The 22,749-nt window shown below is 38.2% G+C and overlaps 1 protein-coding gene across 4 annotated transcripts; it reads left to right on the top strand.

The window, feature by feature from the left end:
• The first annotated feature begins 925 nt into the window (after positions 1-925).
• LOC107747374 (DAZ-associated protein 1-like) lies at positions 926-21,710 on the top strand. 4 transcript variants are annotated; one of them, XM_016561842.1, is made up of 13 exons: positions 926-1,074; positions 2,092-2,132; positions 3,592-3,758; positions 3,931-3,996; positions 4,704-4,811; positions 5,178-5,226; positions 8,325-8,407; positions 12,072-12,225; positions 12,565-12,594; positions 13,594-13,743; positions 13,853-14,020; positions 18,172-18,261; positions 20,942-21,640. In XM_016561842.1, the coding sequence occupies exons 1-13, from the start codon at positions 1,007-1,009 to the stop codon at positions 21,112-21,114; spliced, it is 1,347 nt and encodes a 448-aa protein (XP_016417328.1). In that variant the 5' UTR covers positions 926-1,006; the 3' UTR covers positions 21,115-21,640. The 4 variants fall into 4 exon arrangements, with proteins under 4 accessions (XP_016417328.1, XP_016417342.1, XP_016417335.1 ...); XM_016561856.1 differs by lacking the exon at positions 18,172-18,261 and having other exon boundaries at positions 21,584-21,710; XM_016561849.1 differs by lacking the exon at positions 18,172-18,261.
• The last annotated feature ends 1,039 nt before the right edge of the window (positions 21,711-22,749 follow it).

Here is a 22,749-nt window from a genome sequence, read left to right as displayed (position 1 = left end):
AAAACACTATTTTTTCATGCACCTGTCAATTTTGAGATTTTGGGCTTTTTGGCTTTTCATAAAGTGTTTTTTCAGAGTAGTGGAAAGAAAACATCCAAAAGACACTGTTAAGTGTTTCTTTTATAGCACTTTATCTATTTGTGTCAATAGATTCAATTACAATACATATTTTTAAAAGCCGTTTTCTCAAAATGAGTTTTTTCTCCTACACTGAGCCATAAATCTCCACTTCAGTAGCACTTACACACACCAAACTTTACATTTTTATTCCTGTTTATATCCTGAAGGTTTTTACAGAGGGATTTGTTCATATATAATTTGCTTGATTATATACAACATTTTGTATATAATCAAATGATTATATACAAAAATTGTGAAAAAAAAATTGTGAAAATATAGGCTATTGTTTTCTGTCTGTTCTAAGTTTTTTCTGAATTATGGAGTGACAAAAATCACCTCTGTAAAAACATTTGACTCTAATATGTCAAAAAATAAATACATAAATAAATAAATAAAAGAATTTTGAAACTGACTTCATCCAGTGTTCAGATTATTGTACTAGACGTTTATGCAAATTAGTGCATATTTCATTAAATAATGCCTCATTTGCGTATTTAAACCTAACATTTTAGAAAAGTTGTCATACAAAAAATATTTGCAATTATCAATGTAATCAATGAACTGGGTAAGTAAGACGATAACTATTAGTTAATGTTTTTACCCTATCCACCTGCAGCCTTAATAATTATATCTATATATTTAGAGTACTGAAATGAAATAGATAAATATGCAAGTCTCATATTTTTTACCGTGTCAAATCCTCTTTTTTTCCTTTATACTGTAGCCTAGTGGACTCCATTTCCCATCATGCTTTGCTCTGATTGCACCGCCCTTGCTGGGGCGCCCCGTGGCCTGCGTCAGTGTTGCGCAGATTCGGTTTGAACCGAAAGCGGAGTGTGACCTTCTCTGGCGGCGGAGACCGGCAGGAGACCGAGCGAGCGGATCCATGTCAGCACTCCCGTCCACGACCCTCGCCACGGAGATGAACTGCAACTTAGCTGGAGATGAAATCGGGTAAGACACGGTGTGTTTATATGACAGTGTTTGGATGTAGCGTACTTGTCCCGTTCCAGCGGAGAAAGATGCGCAGCGGGCCGCCCAGAGGACAGCAGATCCCAGCGAGCCATCCTGCCGAGCTCCGCGACTCACTCTGGTGCACCACTAATCTCCTTAAAAATGACAACGACATGTTATCGGTTCATTTAACTGATAGAATGCTTCAACAAAGAAGCTAAGAGATAGATGGACAGAAAAAGATCAGCTGTCAAACTGGAGGCTTATGTCACTCTGTTTTTATGCTGCAAGTTTCTTATAAACAAACTGGAGTATTTTATCACTCTTTTTATAGTGTGAGTTTTATAAACGCTTGCATGTCGCTTTCTTTCATATGTGACCCTGGACCACAAAACCAGTCATAAGGGCCAGTTTTGTTTACGGTAGGAAATTTACAAAATATCTTCATGGAACATGATCTTCACGTAATATCCTAATGATTTTTGGCATCAATCATTTTGACCCATACAATGTATTGTTGGCTGTTGCTACAAATATACCCCAGCGACTTATGACTGGTTTTGTGCTCCAGGGTCACATAGTAAGTTGTATAATCAAACTAGAGGCTTGTATGTGCTCTTGTTATCCTACAAGTTTATAATCACAAACTGGAGACTTGTATCACTGTATTTTTCGTGCTATTTTTTTTTTATAATCATATTGGAGGATTTCATCCCTCTGACTTCTATACTGTAAGATTTATAATCGGACCAGAAGAGAAACTCATGCATGCACAGTGCGACCCAGCTTGCAGTAGTTTACATCAGCCAGGTTGATTTGATAAACCGGCTCATGTCTGAGATGGTTTCAGAGTGGATCTGGGTTATTTGAATGTACGGCTGGTTTCTGATTATAAGACCGCACAGATCAGTCTTTCAGTGCCAAGGGCAAACGTGTTTTCTCTCCTTCACCTTGACTCATGTTCCTTTCTGAATGAACGCAAATGCATTGTGACGTTCCCTCATCTTTGTGTTGCAGGAAGCTGTTTGTGGGTGGACTGGATTGGAGCACCACCCAGGGTGAGTGTTACTGTCCTATTAACCCTCATATAGTTTTATACAGTAACATTAGTTGCTCTTAAATAATGCAAGTTTGTGTGCTCTGCGAGCCTGTAGTGTGCTTTTCATTAAAAGCACCGTCTTGTTTTGCATTGCTGGCTTGATGCACGCTATAATATTCTCCATAAACGTATATTTGCTCGGCATGTTCTCAGCGTAGAAACCAGGCTGTCACTCAGGGGCTGAGCTGGCCTTTTCAGTATGTGGGTGCAAGTGAGAGAGCCGCTTAGACGCAAGCTCCAGAAATCGGATAAAGCCTGTATCAAATAGCATGCGTAAAATGCAATGAGGAAATCGATGGAAAATGATCTAATATAGTTCATGGTGCATGTATTTTTTTTTTACGCTTCTATGTTTTTTGAAAAATTTCATCATACGTTTCAAAGCCTTGTGTGCTGTAGTTGTTATTCCCATCATCATATGATGATTTTATGTGATGTTTTTAATTGCCATTCTTGTTTTGATCTGTTGAGCTGCATATAAAACAGAATTGTAATGGTCAATTTTGACCTTTGGGCCTTCATCTAGTGCATTTATGAAGCGTGCTGGAGCGTTTATAAGGATACTTTAGTTATATCAGTTTGCTCAACAACTGAGATACTGTATGTATTGTGTTCAAACGTTTGTGGTTGGTAAGATTTTTTAAAAAGAAGTCTCAGCCAGGCTGCATTTTTAAAATAAAAAATCTAGTAGAAACAGCAATATTGTGAATTTTTATCACAGTTAAATTTTTTCTATATTAATATATTTTAAGATGTAGTTAATTTATGTGCTGAATTTCCAGCATCATTACCCCAGTCTTCAGTGTCACATGATCCTTCAGAAATCATTCTGATATGCTGATTTGCTGCTCGAAAAATGTTTTGAATTATTATGAGTGTTGAGTTGCTTAATATTTTTGCAGCACAGCTAATGCATTTCAGGAAAACAGGCTTCTGAATGCCCCACAGTGCTAATGCAGATTTCTAATAACTGCCATAACAATATGTAGGCAGATATAATATATCTATAATACATCTGCGCTGCATTGGGCTGTTGTGCATGTGTTGTTGTAGAATCTCTGAAGAGGTGGTTCTCAGCTGGCGTTGCTTCAAAACCCAGACATTACATTGGATTTTAAGGTTGAGGGCATGTCATGCAAACCATTAATATATGGAATCTGGTTTCTAGTCTGGTTTGGCTCACTTCTGCCAGTCGTCAGAAGAATTTGCTCCAAAATGCTGTAAAGTTCGATTGTACACATGGATAGGAAATGTTTGAACTCTTAGAATTGATAAATCTTTTTGTGCTATCCTAACTGTACATTATATGGTTCGTTTTTGAACAGACTTTCAATTCTACCAACCAGTTAAGGACCACAAATCTAAATGTATCAAAAGTCATGTTGTTGACATAATTATTTCTTTCTGTGTTTTGTTAGAGACTTTGCGAAACTACTTTTCTCAATATGGAGAGGTTGTGGATTGTGTCATCATGAAAGATAAAAGCACAAATCAGTCCAGGGGCTTTGGCTTTGTGAAGTTTAAAGACCCCAACTGCGTACGGACTGTCCTGGACACCAAACCTCATAACCTGGATGGAAGAAATGTGAGGAGAATTGCTTATAATCCCATTTTGCCCAATCACGATAAATGCATCACATTTTAATGCTGACTTAAAAACATAGGCATTATGTGACCAAAAAAATCAAGTGCTCTAATGGCATGCCGGTTTGATTGTTTTGTTATACTGAATAAGTGCTATCTGTTTATTCTCGCAGATTGACCCAAAGCCTTGTACACCTAGAGGTATGCAGCCTGAGAAGACTCGGGCAAAAGACGGCTGGGTAAGAACTTAAAAAATGTAAAACAACATAATAAAAAATAAAAAAATCCAAGTATGTTCATAAGAGTCTGAAAACTGCATGATGTTTATTTTATTAAAGGTATAGTTCACCCAAAAAAGAAAATTACCCCCTGATTTACTCACCCTCAAGCCATCCTAGGTGTATATGAATTTCTTCTTTCAGACGAATCAGAGTTATATTAAAAATGTCCTGGCTTTTCCAAGCTTTATAATGGCAGTGAACAGGTGTTGAGATTTAAAGCCCAAAAAAGTCCGTCCATCCATCATAAAAAGTCATCTGCTGGAACGCCACTCTCACGTGAAAGCGCGAAGTTAGCGGAAGATAGAGATTAAGGTTTCTAAATTTTAAATATGGTTATTTTGCTTACACAAATGCATTGCTTCGCTTCAGAAGGCCTTTATTAACTGCCCAGAGCCCTGTGGAGCACTTTTTATGATGGATGCATGTACTTTTTTGGGCTTAAAAATCTCAACACCCATTCAATGCCATTATAAAGCTTGGACGAGCTAGGACATTTTTTAACATTGTATTCATCTGAAAAAAGAAAGTCATATACACCTAGGATGGCTTGAGGGTAAGTAAATCAATGGGTTCATTTTAATTTTTGGGTGAACTATCCCTTTAATTGCTATAATTGTCCAGTCTTTGCCCAACTCAAATATTCTGTTTTTTTGTGTGTGTTATAGAAAGGAAGCAAAAGTGACAGCAATAAATCTAAGAAGATATTTGTGGGTGGAATTCCTCATAATTGCGGTGAAGCTGAACTCAGGGATTATTTCAACAGATTTGGAGCGGTGAGATGGACACAGATGTAGAAATGTACCATTATTCTTTAATTAGGCATTATTAATAACTAAATAAATTCCATAAAGATGTTAAAATGATGTCAAACGATGCACAAATGAGCATGTACAGTGGAGTCCAAAAGGTTGCATGGCCATGTACTTGCTTATTGATAAGTGACCTAGAAGTGCGAAATCTTAAATATATATTTTTATTAATTTTACCTGACATTTTTACTTTGGTATTTCCAGATTTTGAATCCCTTGTTTTTAATATTTTATCACACCTTTGGACCCCACTGTATGTAATATGTTTCATATATGATGCTTTTTCTATGTCCGTTTCGTCCTTCACGGGCCCTGTTCTCCCTTTTGAAGGTCACAGAGGTGGTAATGATCTATGACGCAGAGAAACAGAGGCCTCGAGGTAATCCACACATTCATATTTGCTCCCATTCAGTCTCTCTCTCACCTCATGCGCAAGACAAACTATTCCGACCCAAAGAGAAGAGAACATCACGCAGGCCATCCGCCCCTCTCATGTGTGTGATGCTTGGTTTGGTGTGTCTCAACTCTTGCATGGTGGCAAGGCAAATCAGCAGCATCCACATGACACGCAAACATTTGCTTCAAACATACTCAGTCGGTTCAGCGTCTTGCACATCTGCTTGTGCCTTAAAGGGATAGTTCACCCAAAAATAAAAATTCTGTCATTAATTACTCACCCTCATTTCGTTCCAAACCCGTAAGACCTTCGTTCATCTTCGGAACACAAATTAAGATATTTTTGATGGAATCTGAGAGCTGTCTGACCCTCCCATAGACAGCAACGCAACTGAAATGTTCCCAAGTCCAGAAACGTAGCAAGGAGATCTGTAAAATAATCCATGTGACATCAGGGGTTCATCCGCAATTATACGAAGCTATGAGAATAATTTTTGTGCGCAAAAGACAAAACTCAATGCGAGTTAGTTTTTTGAATAGATGCTGCTAAATATGTTTATTAGTGAGTAAGTACTTAAATTTAAATGTTAACAAGACTTCAAACATATAACGCTCGACTCATATGCACTGCTTTTTAAAAATTGTTTTTTGGACAGTAACAAGGGACATGCATTTAAGAAAGGCTGTTTATCGCTGTATAGGCCACAAAAATCCTGGAAAAATGTAACCAGTTTCATTATCAGCAAAACAAAACTTTTTGTATGTTGCATGTAGTGGTAAAAATATTAATAAATTTTGGCTTTTTGGAGCTTGACATAGATGGTTACTACTATAGAAAGAGAATGTGAGGATTCTTCAAAAATTTCCACTTTTGTGTTCCGTGGGAAAATTAAATAAGTGCGTCTATCCCTTTAAGATTTCAAAACGGCGTAATGCAGTATGGCTGACACTTTACAAGTTCAATAGATCCACTGTTTTATTATCTAGCCAGTACCCGTTTTCCATAACAGCACATATTCAAACCATGGCCATGACGTGGTCCATCTGAAGAACTAAATGAGAAACAAAGCCATCAAAATGACTGGAGAAAAAAAAAAGGACAGCTAATTCATTTTTAAAATCCTATTTTACACAGTGTTTATGGAAAGTTTGCAGCGCACTATTTATATTCACTCAAACCATGTCCTTCCATGTCTTCCAGAAAACTGAACGGCTTTTACTGTTCGAACTTAAATTGCTTTCCACATTTCACTCTCGTTGGGTAAACGTGGAATAGTTTGTCATTTGCAGTTGTCTTATTAAATTTCTTGAATCACATTTCTGTTAACCTATAGACATTAAGTTTTTTTTAATAATGAACATTTACATTTGATTGATCTACGAGTGTTTATTGCAATGTAGTACATTTAAGTAAGCCCTTTCTATCTTTCTTTTTATGTCCCTGTTTTCCTTGTCAAGTGTTTGAATGCATTAACGTTTTTCCTGAGATATGTCTGTTCTTTCTTGTAGGATACAATACAGATAGTGGCACCACACAGATTAAGGCCTGGTGTGAAACACACTCAAGCCTGTTTCTCTGGTGTAAACATGGTTAATGCTTCAATTTGTGTCCTACTACAGGACTAAAACACTTCCTGTTGAGAGATTCAGTGCGTACAGCATGGCAGATGTTCTCTGTTTGCGTTTTACTCCTCATAATAGAGTAATTACACACCGTCTAAAGTCAGGTTTGTGTTCTCAGTGGCTTTATGGATGCAGGACTTTACAATGGCTCAGGATGGTTGACTAGTCATCCATCAGCCTGTGTTTTGGATGTAAGTGCAAATGGGAATGAATTTATAGACGCAGCTTCACAAAGAGTTGCAGTACTTTCAGCATTGCAAAACCCTCTTCATGAAGTTGTGTCTCTAAATTCATCTCACTTAAGGCACCAGTTGTCAAAGTGTCGCTTGTGCAAATTCACCGCTCAAATCGAGTTCAGATGCGGTCCAGTGTGAACGGCCCCTAAACGGGACCTGCTGGATGACAAATCTTCCAGACGGCGCAACAACTAGTCGGTTTTGATAAGAAGAGACAAAAGTGCATTCAGTTGACTTTTAAAAGCCTCTGTAACTTTCTTCCTTAATGAAACCAGGCCTGGTGATGAAGGGCAGGTTGAGTATATTTAGTCCTCGTTTAGACAGATGGTTCTGCTCCACATAGTGTACGAATTCTCAGATCTCTTCAGTCTCAAAGGACGTGCAATCGGAATCAGGTTAGATCCCAAAGTGGAGATTCTCGCAGCCCAGTTCTGCCACAGTTATCTGATCTGACGGAAACTAGTTCACACTGGTGGATCTGGCGCAGCTAAACTCAGCTGCTGCTGGAGGATTGTGCTCTTTCTAATTGCGTAAGTGACGGCGCGAGCCCTGTACGCGTGGGTGCACACGGTCGCGTCTTTTCCGTTGTCCTCGAGCCTCCGAGCAGATCTCTGAAATTGAGCATTAACCGGGCTTACGCCACGTGAGAAACTGGGCTGCATTAAATGTTTCACAGATATCCTTATATCCTTGTGGTGCTTTTGTTGCAGTGTTACAATCTCTGTTCTCTCGGTTTGCCCAAAGTACTGTAGCATTTTGGGAAGCTTTGAGAAAAACCAGTAAAACCTGTAGTTGTAATGATCATTCTTGTTATGCATTGATAATTGTGGTTGCTGCTCGCATTTGTTGTGTAAGATTGGGGTGGTGATGAAAGTGAGGTTCGGATGAAACTTAAAAGGCAGAAAAAAAAAAAATCATCAAACCCATAATTTGACAAAGATCCGCCATCAGTACCGTTGAGGTTGCGTAAGACCTGACTTCAGTTATCGAATGCCGTCTACGGCTGTTACTCATTAAACACGTTCAGGGTTAAATTATTAAAGGGAGCAGAATTATAAGTAACGCTTCTGTCCTTTCGGGCCTCCACCTGTGACCTTTTCCTGGTGACTCGGGCCGTGATGTCATCTGAACCTCAGGTACCCCCCACCCCATCCCTCTTATGTTCTTCTAGCTGTTCTGTCCCAACACCCTGCTGCTCTGTTGACTTTTGGTCGTTGGCTAGGTTTTGGATTTATTACTTTCGAGGCCGAACAATCAGTGGACCAGGCTGTCAACATGCATTTTCACGACATCATGGGCAAAAAAGTGTGTAGTTGTAGTTTTATTTTCCCCTACAACAGAAACTAAAGCTTGGGCGACCAAACATACGCTTAAACTAATAGTTGGAAATTTGACATTTAACGTGTGAGGGAGTTCGTTTCTCATTATTGAAAACATTATTTCTCTCCCAATGTGGGAAAAGTTTGCAATATATTGAGCAAAACCTTTTATTGTGTTTGTGTTTTGTTACATTTTATGTATTTTTACATAAATTTCTGACCATGTTAGTCGCCCAAGGCTTGGTTCATTTGGACCGCTCCTTTAGGTGCTGTAATGCTGAATAAAGTGAATAATTATTCAAATAAAGTGAACTATTAGAATATGTTTATCTGTTATTTTTACATTAGAAATGATCACTGTATATAAATACGAAGTGAACTTTAAAGCATAGCAGCACTCACCTAAAGAACCGGTTGGTTTCCTTTTTTTTTCTTTTTTTTTTTTATTCAGGTTGTTACTGTCAGGTCACTTACTATTTGAGTTCTATATTATCCCAGAAGGCAAAGAGAATCTCAATTAAGTGACCTCAATATTCGAATCTCCATACTGTGTCTGTTAGTCTATTCCAAACGGGCTTTGGGCGGGTAGCAAATGTCTCTGTAGCGTAAGATTATTGTCTGATACCTAGGTGTATTAGTCTGTTTTTAAGGGATAGCGCAAGACTGAACAAGTCGCATGATGTGTTATCTCACCTCACCAGCTCCACTTAGTAAAATATCACTCCCAGCGTGGCCGGTTTGAGGTTGATCTGCGTTTTGAAAATATATCACTAGAATTTTGACTAATAGCCTCACGCAGGCCCAGAATGCAGAGGGGCCCGTCTCTATGTTTGGTCTCCCGAGGCTCCGTCATGACTGCAGTGTGCTGATTTAAAGTGAAAAACCACTTCCAGCAAGTTCGTCCAAGACTCCAGAATAGCTCCGTAGTTTTTGTCCTACATTGAGTTTGTTCTCGCCAGCCGACGTTCTCCTTGACTTGGGTCTGTGTTCCTGAAGGAATCAGGTACTAAGGTACCTGGGCTATTGTTCTTCACATGACATTATTTCATTGGGGCTTTAAGGGAGGTGGGGCCATACGTTATAAAATTAGAAACTGGAGCATATCAAACTGTGTACCAAATCCCAGCTCTACTGTTGGATGCGAAGACTTGCGCGAGGCCTCCCATCACTCTGAGCGGGGGTGGGGGGGTGTATTGCCGATGCGAGGGTTGCAGACCACTCGCTCAAACTGATACCTAATTAGGTCGACAGTGAGAGAGGAGGAGAGAGACGAAAAGAGAGTCGTTACATTTATGCTGCTTTCCAACGGAAAAATATCATCTCTCGCTCTTGATGCAAGGTGACCCCAATAACTCACCCCCTTTAGAGTCTCGGGTCTATTTCTGGATCTCCACTTTAACTGGAGTGAAACTTCCCTGTGTGTGCGTTAAACCACGTTTGTCCATTTTTGTTCTGAGTGGCAGGTAATAGAATGTCATTCGCCTAATTGGATAATTATATAACTAGTGGTAATTGCTAAGGGAAGCATTACTTAGGTCCGTACAATGAATCGTATTTTAATCCTGATCACGATTTCTGCCTTTCTCGATTTATTAAGCATAGTTGTTTACAATATTTGCCTGTTGGCTACTTATCCTGATAACATTTAATTTTAAATTGGCATACGTGTAATCTTTAGTGCTGTCAAACGATTAATCGCATCCAAAATAAAAGTTTTTGTTTACATAATATATATGTGTGTACTGTGTATATTTATTATGTATATATAAATACAAACACATGAATGTATATATTCATGAAAAATATGTTGTTTATATGTTAAATATATTTATATATAATATAAAATAGAATATAAATATATGCATGTAAATACATGTAAATATTTTAAAAATATTTACTGTATGTGTGTGTATTTATATATACATAATATATATACACCGTACACATACATATATTATGTGAACAAAAACTTTTATTTTGGATGCGATTAATCATTTGACAGCACTAGTAATCTTGCATTGGTAACAAGCTTTTGCGGTTGCCAGATTTCAAAAGTTTAAATCCCCCAATCGAAGCTTCTTTCATAAATCAATACATTTTCTACCTTATTGGTTTACTTAATCTTGCCAACCTGGCAACCATGTGCATGCATCTCTACGTTACAGAAAAAGCTTCGATGAGCTGAAAACACCGGTAAACATGCAAGTGATCTCTATTGAGATATTCTGCTCAAATGAAAGTGTAATACAGCCAAGTCTGTTTTCTTTCACACAGTCGTTTATGCTGTTTGCTGAGACTAAATCTGAGCAAACCATGCAAGTTGACATTCTCTTTTTTTTGTGTGGTTGTGAATTTTTTTTAAATGATAATAATCGTGATTTGTATTTTTTGAGCAAAATAATCATGATTCATAATCAAAGGCATGAATGATACCTCAAAGGATGTGTGGTTTGTTGAGTAGAGGTGTTTTAATACTTTGCAGTTTAGGTCAGCATAAAAATGAGAATTGAAATATGTTTTCTAAATGCATATTATTGATCATATTGTGTAGGGGTGGGCGATATACCCGTAGGCACAATTAAAGGGTTAGTTCACCCAAAAATGAAAATTCTGTCATTAATTACTCACCCTTATGTCGTTCCAAACCCGTAAGACCTTTGTTCATTTTCGGAACACAAATGAAGATATTTTTGATGAAATCTGAGAGCTCTCTGACCCTCTTCAGACAGCAATGCAATTGAACAACAGAACTGCTTCCATCCAACCAACAACCAATAGATTATTAATTCGAATGTATGTCACAATACGGAAGAAAAAATTGGTTACTACTACCGTTACATTGCAATTTTAATAGTCAGTCCCAAGACGTATCTAGAGACCAGAACATTGTAGAGTCTTTGGGGTGGGATCTTTTAATTAGACCCTGTAAGCATCCGCATAAACGTGCACTAAAACACTAAGAATACCTTAGCAACCGCTTAGCCACACCTTGGCAAAAACACCTTACCTCACACATAAGCAAGGGCAAACACTATTTTTGCCTGCTAAGGTTCTGCAGAAAATGTATATTAATTTCATGTTTGACACAGTATGAAGATTCCTCTCTGATTAGAATTTTGTCTCTCCATTTTTATTATCTGCATGTTAATTATTTGGTACAATTAGATTATTATACATTTAAACATCATTGTCCCTTATATTTCTATTGTCGTATCTAAACTGAGGTTCTTAAGCATTAGCCAGGGGGAGGTAAGTCTTAATTTTCTATCAGCAGTTTATAACTACTTGAAAAAGAGCTGAGATGTAGGATATATGAAGAGACGGTGTTTCTCAGGTACGTCTGTGGTTGTGCAAATTAATATTTATTCTCAAGTTTACGCAGAACTCGACCTGCTTGATCTGACCTATAGACTTTTAGCCGACTTAAATGTCCCTTTCATACCCAAGTACCTCCGAAACATTGGTTTAAAAAGTTATCCAATAGAAGAGACCAAGTATATTCCATTCCATCTGGACTACGGTCATGTATTTGGCCTAAGTAAGAGTATCTTTTCTGAGGTGAGGGCTAAAGTTTCTGATAGGTGAGTGGGGGAGGTAGGCAGTATGTTAATTCTCCTCTCGCTAGTTACGACTTCTTGTCCTTTGTGCAGGTTGAAGTGAAGAAGGCGGAGCCACGGGACAGCAAAGCTCCCTCCCCCGGTCAGCTGGGAGCCAATCAGTGGGGGCCCCGAGCCATCTTAAGCACAGCCAATGGCTGGGCAGCACAACCGGCTCCGAGCTGGCAGCAGAGCTACGGGCCTCAGGGTGAGTGACACGGTGGCCAGAACGCAGCGGGAGCGTAACACGTCCCAACCTGAAAAATGATCCTATGAGCCAACTGGTATCAGTCACGCTTTGCTTTAGGTCAGCCTTCGCCGTTTGCGCCATCTGGCTAAACCACACTGGGTTTGTCCAGCGTGCGGGGGGGAATGTTTTCACGTAGATCTCACCCAAAATAAGCCTGCTCTGCCTGGCGTGAATCCAGAAATACAACACTTTAATTGAACATGTTCTGGCTTCGCCCTTGTTTGACGTACAGTTCTGATTCAGTTTGTAATTTCATGGTCTGGTGGTTGTGAGTTAAAATGTGTGTTTTTGTTCCAGGTGTTTGGGTGTCTACGGGTCAACCTCTTGGTATGTTTTGTTTTATTATTTGGTTATTATATTTTGGCATTTGATCTATCTATGTTGTTCAAAAGTTTGAAAAAAAAAAACAGTAATATTGTGAAATATTATTACACTTTAAAATAACGGTGTTCCATTTCAATATGTTTAAATATGTAATTTATTCCTGTGATCAAAGCTGAATTTTCAGCATCATTACTCCAATCTTCAGTCACCTGATCCTTCAGAAATCATTTTAATATGCTGATTTGGAGCTTAAGAAACATTTTTATTATTTCTTAAGATTGAAAACAGTTGTGCTGCTTAATATATATATTTTTTTTGTAAAAAAGGATGATATTTTTTCTTTTTAGAATTGTTCTGATTCAAAAGAACAGCATTTATTTAAAATATAAATCTTTTGTAATGTTATAAATTTCTGTCACTTTTGATCAATTTAATGCGGTTTTGCTGAATAAACGAATGAATTTCTTTATGATATTATAAAATATTACATTTATTCATTAATATTTTATTTATTAATAAACTGAACCCAAATTTTATTATGTTATCATGTTTTTATTGTGTTAGTTAGCTGTATTATTTAGTAATTTTTAACCTAATCAAAATAAGCCAACTGCAGTTTGATTGAGATTCATTGCAATGCACAATGAAAAAATATGATTTTTGAAAATTGTTAAGAACGGAGTTATCTGTTTTTACAAATGAACTCTTCATATATATATACATATATTTGATCATTTAAAATAATGTATATATTTTCATACATATAATTTATATTCATATATTATAAATAATATATTTATTATTTTATTAATATTTTCCATATAATGTTTGTATGTTGAACAATTTATTCAGTGGAATTACATTGCATAGTATTTGGTGTGCATAGCTTATTTTATAAATATTTTATACTTGCTCAGTTGCATCGGACTTGATGTGAATAGGACTTAACCTGAGTGAGTTTTGACTAAGATGTGATGTGTGTGAACTCCTTCTGTATTTCAGGTGGGTATGGACCTCCTTTAACTGCTGGCCGTGGGGCACCCGCACAACCTCCTTCTCCATTTAATGCATTTCTAGTTGCAGCACCTACAGGGGGATTTGGGGCGCCTCAGGGATACCCCCAGCAGGGCTTTAGCGTGCAACCTCAGTTTGGTAAGTGAACAGTTCCTATATTTTTTGCAGTGCCATTTCTATATATGACCCAAAGACTCTGCTCAACCACGTGATATATATTCCTGCATTCTTTTCTTTTTCAACATAGGATATAGCTTTGGAACACCTCAAGGTGACCAGTTTGTAGCACAGGGAATGCCTCCCCCTCCCGCCACGCCGGGCGCAGGCCCTTTAGGTTTTGCCCCGGCGACGACTCCCTCTCAGGACCTGAGCAAAGCCGCCCCAGCACAGCCAGACTTCTCCTACAGCCATTATGGTAAGAGTGCACTAAAATGCGACACCAAACCACTGCAGATGTGCTGTAGCCCATCACAGGGGTTCTGCTTCCTGTTCACACGGCTGATCGGGCATGATGACATCACATACACATGCTTCCACACAGACCCTCAGTTTATTTACCCTCAACCAAGATATATGCGGTCTGTGGGGGTTTATCCAGTGGTATGTGTGAATTAGATCATCCTGTACTGCAATGCTGCTTTTGACCAGATGATGCTTCATCCTAACGCAGGCAAGGATTTTCATCTGTAGATGTCGCAGCGTTGGATGGTGGGGGTGCCGATGGGAAAAAGTCGCAGTGCATGTGAGATTTAACTGGCTTCGGACTTCAAGTATAAGATAAGATATACAAAGAACGCCTCTTGGTCGCAGGTACCGATACAGTACAGAAATCTGGAGCATTCATTAGACTATAGAAAGTAGAGCTGACCCTACAGAAATAGCCATAGACCCCTGGTTCATAGAAACGGCCAGAGCTAAAAGCATCTGGAGGTCGGCGAGATGTGGGACGCAGTACATTTAGCGGTGAAGCTGCTGTTATTGTAGCAATTATTACTACAACAAACCTCTAACCCTAAGTATTATAATTCGCCACATTATTAATTCCGTTCCATTTGTGCTACGAACCTAAATGATGCCGCCAATCAAATTCTGTCATTTACTCACTAGAACCTTCATTGCATTCCAAAACCTGCAGAAGCCGAAAGAAGATATTCTGAAGAATATTGGTAACCAAACAGCTTTTTGTATAAAAACACCTTTTGGAATTTCTCTAAATATCTTCTTTTACGTTCCATACAGGTTTGGAATGACATGAATGTTAATAAATGACAGAATTTTCATTTTGGGGTGAACAGATCCATATCTAGGCACAGAAAATCAGCCATAACACTCTAGCAATCACTCAGAGCGTTTAAAAAAAAAAAAAACAAAGCACCCTAGCAACCATTTAGAACACCTTAGCAACAAAATACTTAAGAAACCACCAAGAACGCCATAGCATTCACCCAGATCACATAAGCTATCATATACTTTAGCAACATGCTAACAACCACTCAGCACACCTTAGGAACTGAATACCTTAGAAACCATCAAGAACACCCAAGCAACTGCATAGCAACTTGCTAACAACCTTCCCAAATCACCTTACCAACCACATAGCAACGTATTGGCGACCATGCTGATCACATTAGCAATCATATGCTTTAGCAACAGCAGCATAGCAAAACGCTAACCATCACTCACAACATCTTAGCTATCGCATAGCAACATTCTAGCAACCACCCAGAACACTACAGGAAACATGTACTTTAGCAACACCCTAGCAACTGCACAGCAAAATGCTAATAGCCTCTCAGAACATCTTAGCAATCGCGAAGAAACTTTCTAGCAACCACTCAAAACACCCTAGCAACGTCCTAGCAACCCCTCAAAACACCTTACTAAATGAATACTTCGGCAACCATCAAGAACACCCCAGTAACTACAAAGCAACTCTCTTACAAGCACTCTCAACTTTACAGCCACATAACAACATTCTGGCAACCACCTAGATTATTTTACTGACTACATAGCAGTGTCCTAGCAACCACCCAGGACACCTTAGCCATTGTATACATTGTATATAGCAACCACACAGCAAAATGCTACTAACCACCCAAAACACCCTATCAGTGTCCTAGCAACCACCCAGAACACCCTAGCAACCTCACAGCAAAGCATTACAGTCACTCAGAACATCTTAGTAACAACATAGCAACATCCTAGCACCCTAGTAATGTCCTAGAAACCACCCAGAACACCCTAGCAACCTCACAGCAAAGCATTACAGTCACTCAGAACATCTTAGTAACAACATAGCAACATCCTAGCACCCTAGTAATGTCCTAGCAACCACTCAGAACACCCAACAAAGTCCTAGCAACCTCTTAGAACCCCTTAGCAACTACATATCTTAGCAACCTCCAAGAACAACCTAGCAACCGTATTGCAACTACTATTAACACCCAGAACACCTTAGCAGTCGTATACTTTAGCAACCATTCTTAAAGGGTTAGTTCACCCAAAAATGAAAATTAGGCTGCGTTTTACTCACTCACGAGGCATCCTAGGTGTATATGACTTCTTTCAGACGAATCCAGTCGGAGTTATATTAAAAATTGTCTTTGATCTTTCAAGCTCTATCATTGCAATCAGCGGGTGTTGCATTGCTTCAGTCCAAAAGAAGTTAAATAAAAATCGCCCATCCATAAATAAAAGTGTCTCACACGGCTCCGGGGGGTGAACAAAGACCTTCTGTAGCGAATCGATGCGTTTTTGTAAGAAGGCGGCCTTTGTTCACCCCCCGGAACCGTGTGAGACACTTTTTTTATGGATGGGCGATTTTTATTTAACTTCTTTTGGACTGAAGCAATGCAACACTGCAATGACTGCAATGATAGAGCTTGAAAGATCAAAGACAATTTTTAATATAACTCCGACTGGATTCGTCTGAAAGAAGAAAGTCATATACACCTAGGATGCCTCGGGGGTGAGTAAAACGCAGCCTAATTTTCATTTTTGGGTGAACTAACCCTTTAACAACTTCCTAGCAACAGCCCAGATCACCCTAACACACACTTTGCCACCAGCAGCTGTCTAGTAATGTTCTGGCGAGTTTTTCATGTGCAAGCACCGGTCCTACTTGCTTCACCAAATATACAGGTTTAGTTATAATGTCAGGCTCAGGAAATTACAAGCAATAGGACAAAAAAAACTACAGTAGAACAAATAAGAAATGCTACATTGTATAAAGTAATCAAAAGAATAAAAACACTGCATATACTTCACTGTGTAAATTAAATATATATTTCTTCTTAATAAAGTTACAAAAGTGATTGTCAAGAGCAGTGAGAGATCCTCTCTTTTGTTGTTTGACTAATGTGAATCACAGACAGCAGGAATATTAGACTGCTGTCACAAGCTGCCCGGACCAAATACTGTTACACGTTTTCTTTCTCAGCTGTTTGATTTCACTTAAGACCTAAAGTATTGTGTTTATGAGGATACTTGCAAAGACGGGCATTTTGACACATACAAATGTGTGTATTTAACCATTCCAGGCTTATAAAGCGTCAAAAATAACCGTGCTCAGAAAGTCTCTCAGACGGCGCTTGTATATGGCGAAATTAGTTCTCTTTCGCTTTTGAGAAAGTGTCACGTGACTCACGTGACGTTGCTTACGTGGTCATGAAAACGTATCTTTTGCATGTGTTTTTAAGCATTGCGGTTTAAAAACAAGTGATTTTAAGCTGTTGAAGTGCAATCAGAAGAACTAATAAAAGAACTAATTTCACCATATACAAGCGCTGTCTGAGAGACTTTCTGAGCAAGGTGAGCACGGTTATTTTTGACGCCTTATAAGCCTGGAATGGTTAAATACACACACTTGTATGTGTCAAAATGCCCGTCTTTGCAAGTATCCTCATAAACACAATACTTTAGGTCTTAAGTGAAATCAAACAGCTGAGAAAGAAAACGTGTAACAGTATTTGGTCCGGGCAGCTCTTAAAGTGACAGTAGTCTAACCACGATAGAGATGATAGTCCGAAATCTCTACCAGTGGACACATTTCTACTGGTTAATTGTGTCTAGCGGTATATCGCCCACCCCTGTCTGAGAGGTAAATGTGCGGCTTTACACCAGAAGCGATGCTGAAAATATCAGGTCATTTGGACGTAACAAACATAGCAATCGTTTTAAAAGAATGTAATGCCAGAACGATCAAGGATAAAGTCTTCGAGCCCGATTTAGACCCGTCACTTTTCTTTGCCGTACATAAAGTGCTGTTAGCATGGGGTCAGGCTGTCTGTGTGGGCTGGATGTATGTATGGGTGGTCTTACAAGACAGTCTCATCAGCTGCTGTGTCACGCCTCGGCTTTGCTTCCATTCATCAGCACCTCGATGGCCGAGCATCCTGATAAACATACTCATTTAGAAACAGCGCTGGGCCGATCCATCCACATGTTCTGTTCATGAGCCCTGAAAGCAGGAGAGGGCAGGGTTCACCTGGGTAGGAGCTGTAAGGTAGTAGTTAAGTCAGACTCTCTTTGGGTCGAGTCAACCTGGTCTCCTCATCTCCCTGCTAGGCTTGGGTAACTATCCTCAGGACCCCTCTGCCTACGGACCAACGCGTCCTTCTCACACTTATGTACAGGAAGAGCAGGGATATAGCGCAGGTAGGTGAGCAACTGCATCCTACAATTACTTAAACCCAATAGAACAAACATCAGCCTGTGGACCCATAATGCTTCGGTTCTGTTACATGCATCCCATGTACAATATGCATATGCCGTGTGCATATTCTACATCAATCTCTTCGGTTTCTCATGGAATATACTAAAGTACAGCTACATGTCATTCAGAGAGCCTCCAAAGACGCATGTTTGAATGAAATACAATAAATTCCATATTTGTGTTTTCTTTTGATCTGAATCTCTCAGTATTGTAACTCGTATGGCTTGTAGCTGTAGTTTATTATATGAACAAAACTGACGGCTTGCTTCAGATGTTCTTTTTCCCATCACTGCATTGCTTTGCTGCCAAAAGGATGATCTAATATTGTCTCTGCTGGGTTTTCTGTGGATTTTGTGCCCCTCATGCAGCGTGTGACAAACACGGCTGAATAAATCTGTGTGGATTCGGCGACCACTGGCAATTCGATTCTTTACTCGACTCTTAAAAGTAATCCATTTCTCTTCATTTGTGTTCCCGTTGTCTAATGTTTCACTTTCGAATAAACTCTCCAAAATGCATTTCTGCCTTTGGTGTTTGTGTTTTTTCTAGACTGCTTTAAATGTGTTTTCATGACCTGTTTGTCATCATACTTTTGTTTGTAGCTGTTTCCTGTTCGGTTAATTATGTTTTGAGTCTTTCTTTTGTAGATGCATTGGACATACTTTGGCCACATACACACCGCAAAGCTGCTTTTAAGAGTGAAATCACTTCATTATCGGTCTGTGTGTGAACAGAATTGACGTCGTGATAACCACAGCAAAAAGAAATGCCAACAGTTTAATCTGCTTGTGTTACCCATTTTCAACCAAAGTAATATTAGCAAGATCTATAACCGCATGGAAATTAGTAAACCACTATAGAATTTTTCAGGAGTGAATTTGGTTGTAGAATTATAAAATTGGACAGAACGGGACTGAACTCGTAAATCCAAAGTCTACTTCAGTTTTACTGCAAACAGTTAGTGTATGTGTACAGCTGAGCACATTCCCATTTCACACCTTGTCCAATTTCTCTGCAGAAGTTATTACTGATAAAAATGTCTGTGTACTACTTTAAACTAGAGTTGCAGGTATCTGTCAACCCCTCAAACAACTGCTACAATCAGCTCTCAATATTTAAGAACTAGTTCCTGTCCGAAACATGCAAATAAGATAATGAGCAACTCGACTGAATCCCAGTTTAATTACCTTTACATGGACAGAGCGCAAATCATTCTATATACCGCAAGCCCATAACCAGCGTTCTCCAAAAGCAGGATAGGATTTTTACGCGAGACGCTCCTATAACGACTGATAATAAAAATGTGCAATCTATTTGAATTCTACTAAGAATTTTCTATATTTAAAAGCAGGGCTGTAACCACAATAGACATTGAGGGGTCCCTACCAATAATTATAAATTGCCAAATTGTCCACCCAGTATGTGATATTTTAGCAATATTTGACAAAAAGTTTCAAACGTTACATTTTTAGGCTGGTCAGTGGTCTAACAGTGTTTACTGTTATTAATAACAGAGTGAATTCCGGCACGATGCTTCAGTTTTTAATGGTGAAAGAGTGTGAGGCACGATATAAGTAGCTAAGCTCTTAGTATTTGAAAACTGCTTTATTATAGAAATGTTCACGACCAATATTAATATTCAGTGATGCAGCCTACTCAATTTTTTTTGGTCAAATTTTGCATTTAAAATATAGGCTGTTATTTACATGATTGATGTAATTTATAATCGAATGTGGCGAGACAAGAAGCATTTTTTTTTCAACGTATTAACCATGCAAATAAGACTAAATGGGTGCATATTAAAAAACAAACAGCTCTCATTACTAAAATCAGTAATGACCAGATTAACTAGTAATCTGATTACTTCTCATCCCCTTAAATCCATTTAAAGCCTATATTTATTTAAATTTGTTAAATAACAGTCTTTAAAAAAAGTTACCCCTAATGTTCAAGTAGAAAGTCAAAGATCATCTAAAAATCATCTACTTTCGACCACCCTAAAATTGATCCCGTTTTATTGCAGCTACAGTGATAAATTTGGACAATCTTGTAGAATTAATAGTAATTAATCTGTTAAAGGGATAGTTCACCCAAAAATGAAGTTAAAAATAAAAAGTTGTTGTACCAAACAGTTGATGGTAGCTATTGGCTCGCTTTTTTTTTTTCAATGGAAGTCAATGGGTGCCGTCAACTGCATGGTTACCAACGTTTTTCGAAATATCTTCTTTCGTATTCAGTAGGATAAAGAAACTCATACAGGTTTGAAACAACTTGAGGGTGAGTAAATGATGACTATTTTCATTTTTGGGTGAACTATCCCTTTAAGGAAACAGGCTTATACCATGAAAGTTAATTTATCATTGAGACAATTTAGTGCAAAAAAATCATGTCACGTGCACTGTGCAAAAACCAAAGTATACTTTGGATTTGAGAGAAGTGTCAACTGTATTTAGCTGCGGTGTGTACGTGGCCTTTGTCTTGTGAAAAAGTGAAAAATCGAGCAAACGCAATCAAATGCTGAGGGGTTACAAGAGATGTCCAGAAAGCCTGGTCGCATGCTGGCGCTTCCAAGTTTACTGGTGTTTAATATCACGTCCCATGTTTTCATGTCTGTTGAGACAGGTTATGGGCAGGACCTGAGTGCTTTTGGTCATAGCTTCGCAGACCCCAGCCAGCAAACTGCCTCGTACGCCGCAGCCCCCTCCGCACCCTCGTCAGGAGCCCAGCCGGCTGCCAGCAGCTTCGGACGAGGACAGAACCACAATGTACAGGGCTTCCACCCCTACCGGCGCTGAGCTGCTCTCCCACCCCCAATGCAATACACATCGTCAGGGATACAGACGTTTTGAGCACAAGAACTGGATTCGGGAGCAAATAAAAGGGGTTTTATTGTGTGTAAATTGTGAACGGGCTCTACTCCGATAATAGGAGACCACCGTACTCTTCTATATTTTGTAGTAGGACTGAACTACTGAAGTATTTAGCAATAGGATTTAGGGATTGTCTGGTCAAACATCAGCACAGAACAGACGTTAATACCAGACGTCAGCAACAGGGTCTCCCAATTATTCAGCTTTAATTATATTAGTGAGGAAATGTTTTTATTTTCAATTTTGTGAATTTTGTTTACTCTATGAGCCTTTTACCATTTTATTTAAGTTTGAAATAGATTACAAATGTGTATTATACACCTAAACTGTGCAATTTTTTAAAAGAATTTTGTACTAATATATGTGCGCTTTTCTTGTTTTTATTTTATTTAAGGATGTAGACTTCCCTCAGGTGGCTGTTGGTGCACTTTGCACTTATGCAAAAAAGAAAAAAAAACACAAAAATGAGAGTTTATTTGAAATAAATGATTTAAATTAAACGTGTTGTGGAGATTCATTGAGGTGATGTTTTAATTGCTTTTAAATTTACATGAACGCAAGACTTTCCATCTATCCGTTTCAACATGAACTTGTCAAATATTAAAAGAAGTCCAATGTCCACGGTTTTGTATAGTATGTCATCATGCCAGTATTATATTACTGTAAATATATTACAGTTCACATATAACACGTCCTGGATGTATGAGGTGTTTTTTAACACCTTATATATATATATATATATATATATATATATATATATATATATACACACATATATATATATACACACATATATATAATTGTACTCACTTAGATTTTCATCAAGACTAATATAATGAGTATGTTTATATATAAACATATAGTGCATGTACCAGAAATAATAAAACTGACTTGAATGTACCATGCAAAAGTAAAATAACCCTAAACTGTGCAATTTTTTAAAAGAATTTTGTACTAATATATGTGCGCTTTTCTTGTTTTTATTTTATTTAAGGATGTAGACTTCCCTCAGGTGGCTGTTGGTGCACTTTGCACTTATGCAAAAAAGAAAAAAAAACACAAAAATGAGAGTTTATTTGAAATAAATGATTTAAATTAAACGTGTTGTGGAGATTCATTGAGGTGATGTTTTAATTGCTTTTAAATTTACATGAACGCAAGACTTTCCATCTATCCGTTTCAACATGAACTTGTCAAATATTAAAAGAAGTCCAATGTCCACGGTTTTGTATAGTATGTCATCATGCCAGTATTATATTACTGTAAATATATTACAGTTCACATATAACACGTCCTGGATGTATGAGGTGTTTTTTAACACCTTTTTTGGCTTTACTAGGTTTGCAGCATTAAATATGAATATTTTATGTAGTCTAAAAATATGAGGTCATGAAAGCTGAATGTATAATAACTATTGAGAGTAGCATGGGCACAGGACATCAACTTTTAATAAAATTCATTGTGATGCAAAGCTGAATTTCCAGCATCATTACTCCAGTCTTCAGTGTCACATGATCTTCAGAAATCATTCTATGATGATTTGTTTCTCAAGAAACATGA

This window comes from Sinocyclocheilus rhinocerous, unplaced genomic scaffold, assembly GCF_001515625.1.
Source record: "Sinocyclocheilus rhinocerous isolate Xijiao unplaced genomic scaffold, SAMN03320098_v1.1 scaffold671, whole genome shotgun sequence".
In the NCBI taxonomy this organism is placed as follows: Eukaryota; Metazoa; Chordata; class Actinopteri; order Cypriniformes; family Cyprinidae; genus Sinocyclocheilus; species Sinocyclocheilus rhinocerous.
This window is presented reverse-complemented; position numbering and strand designations above follow the sequence as displayed.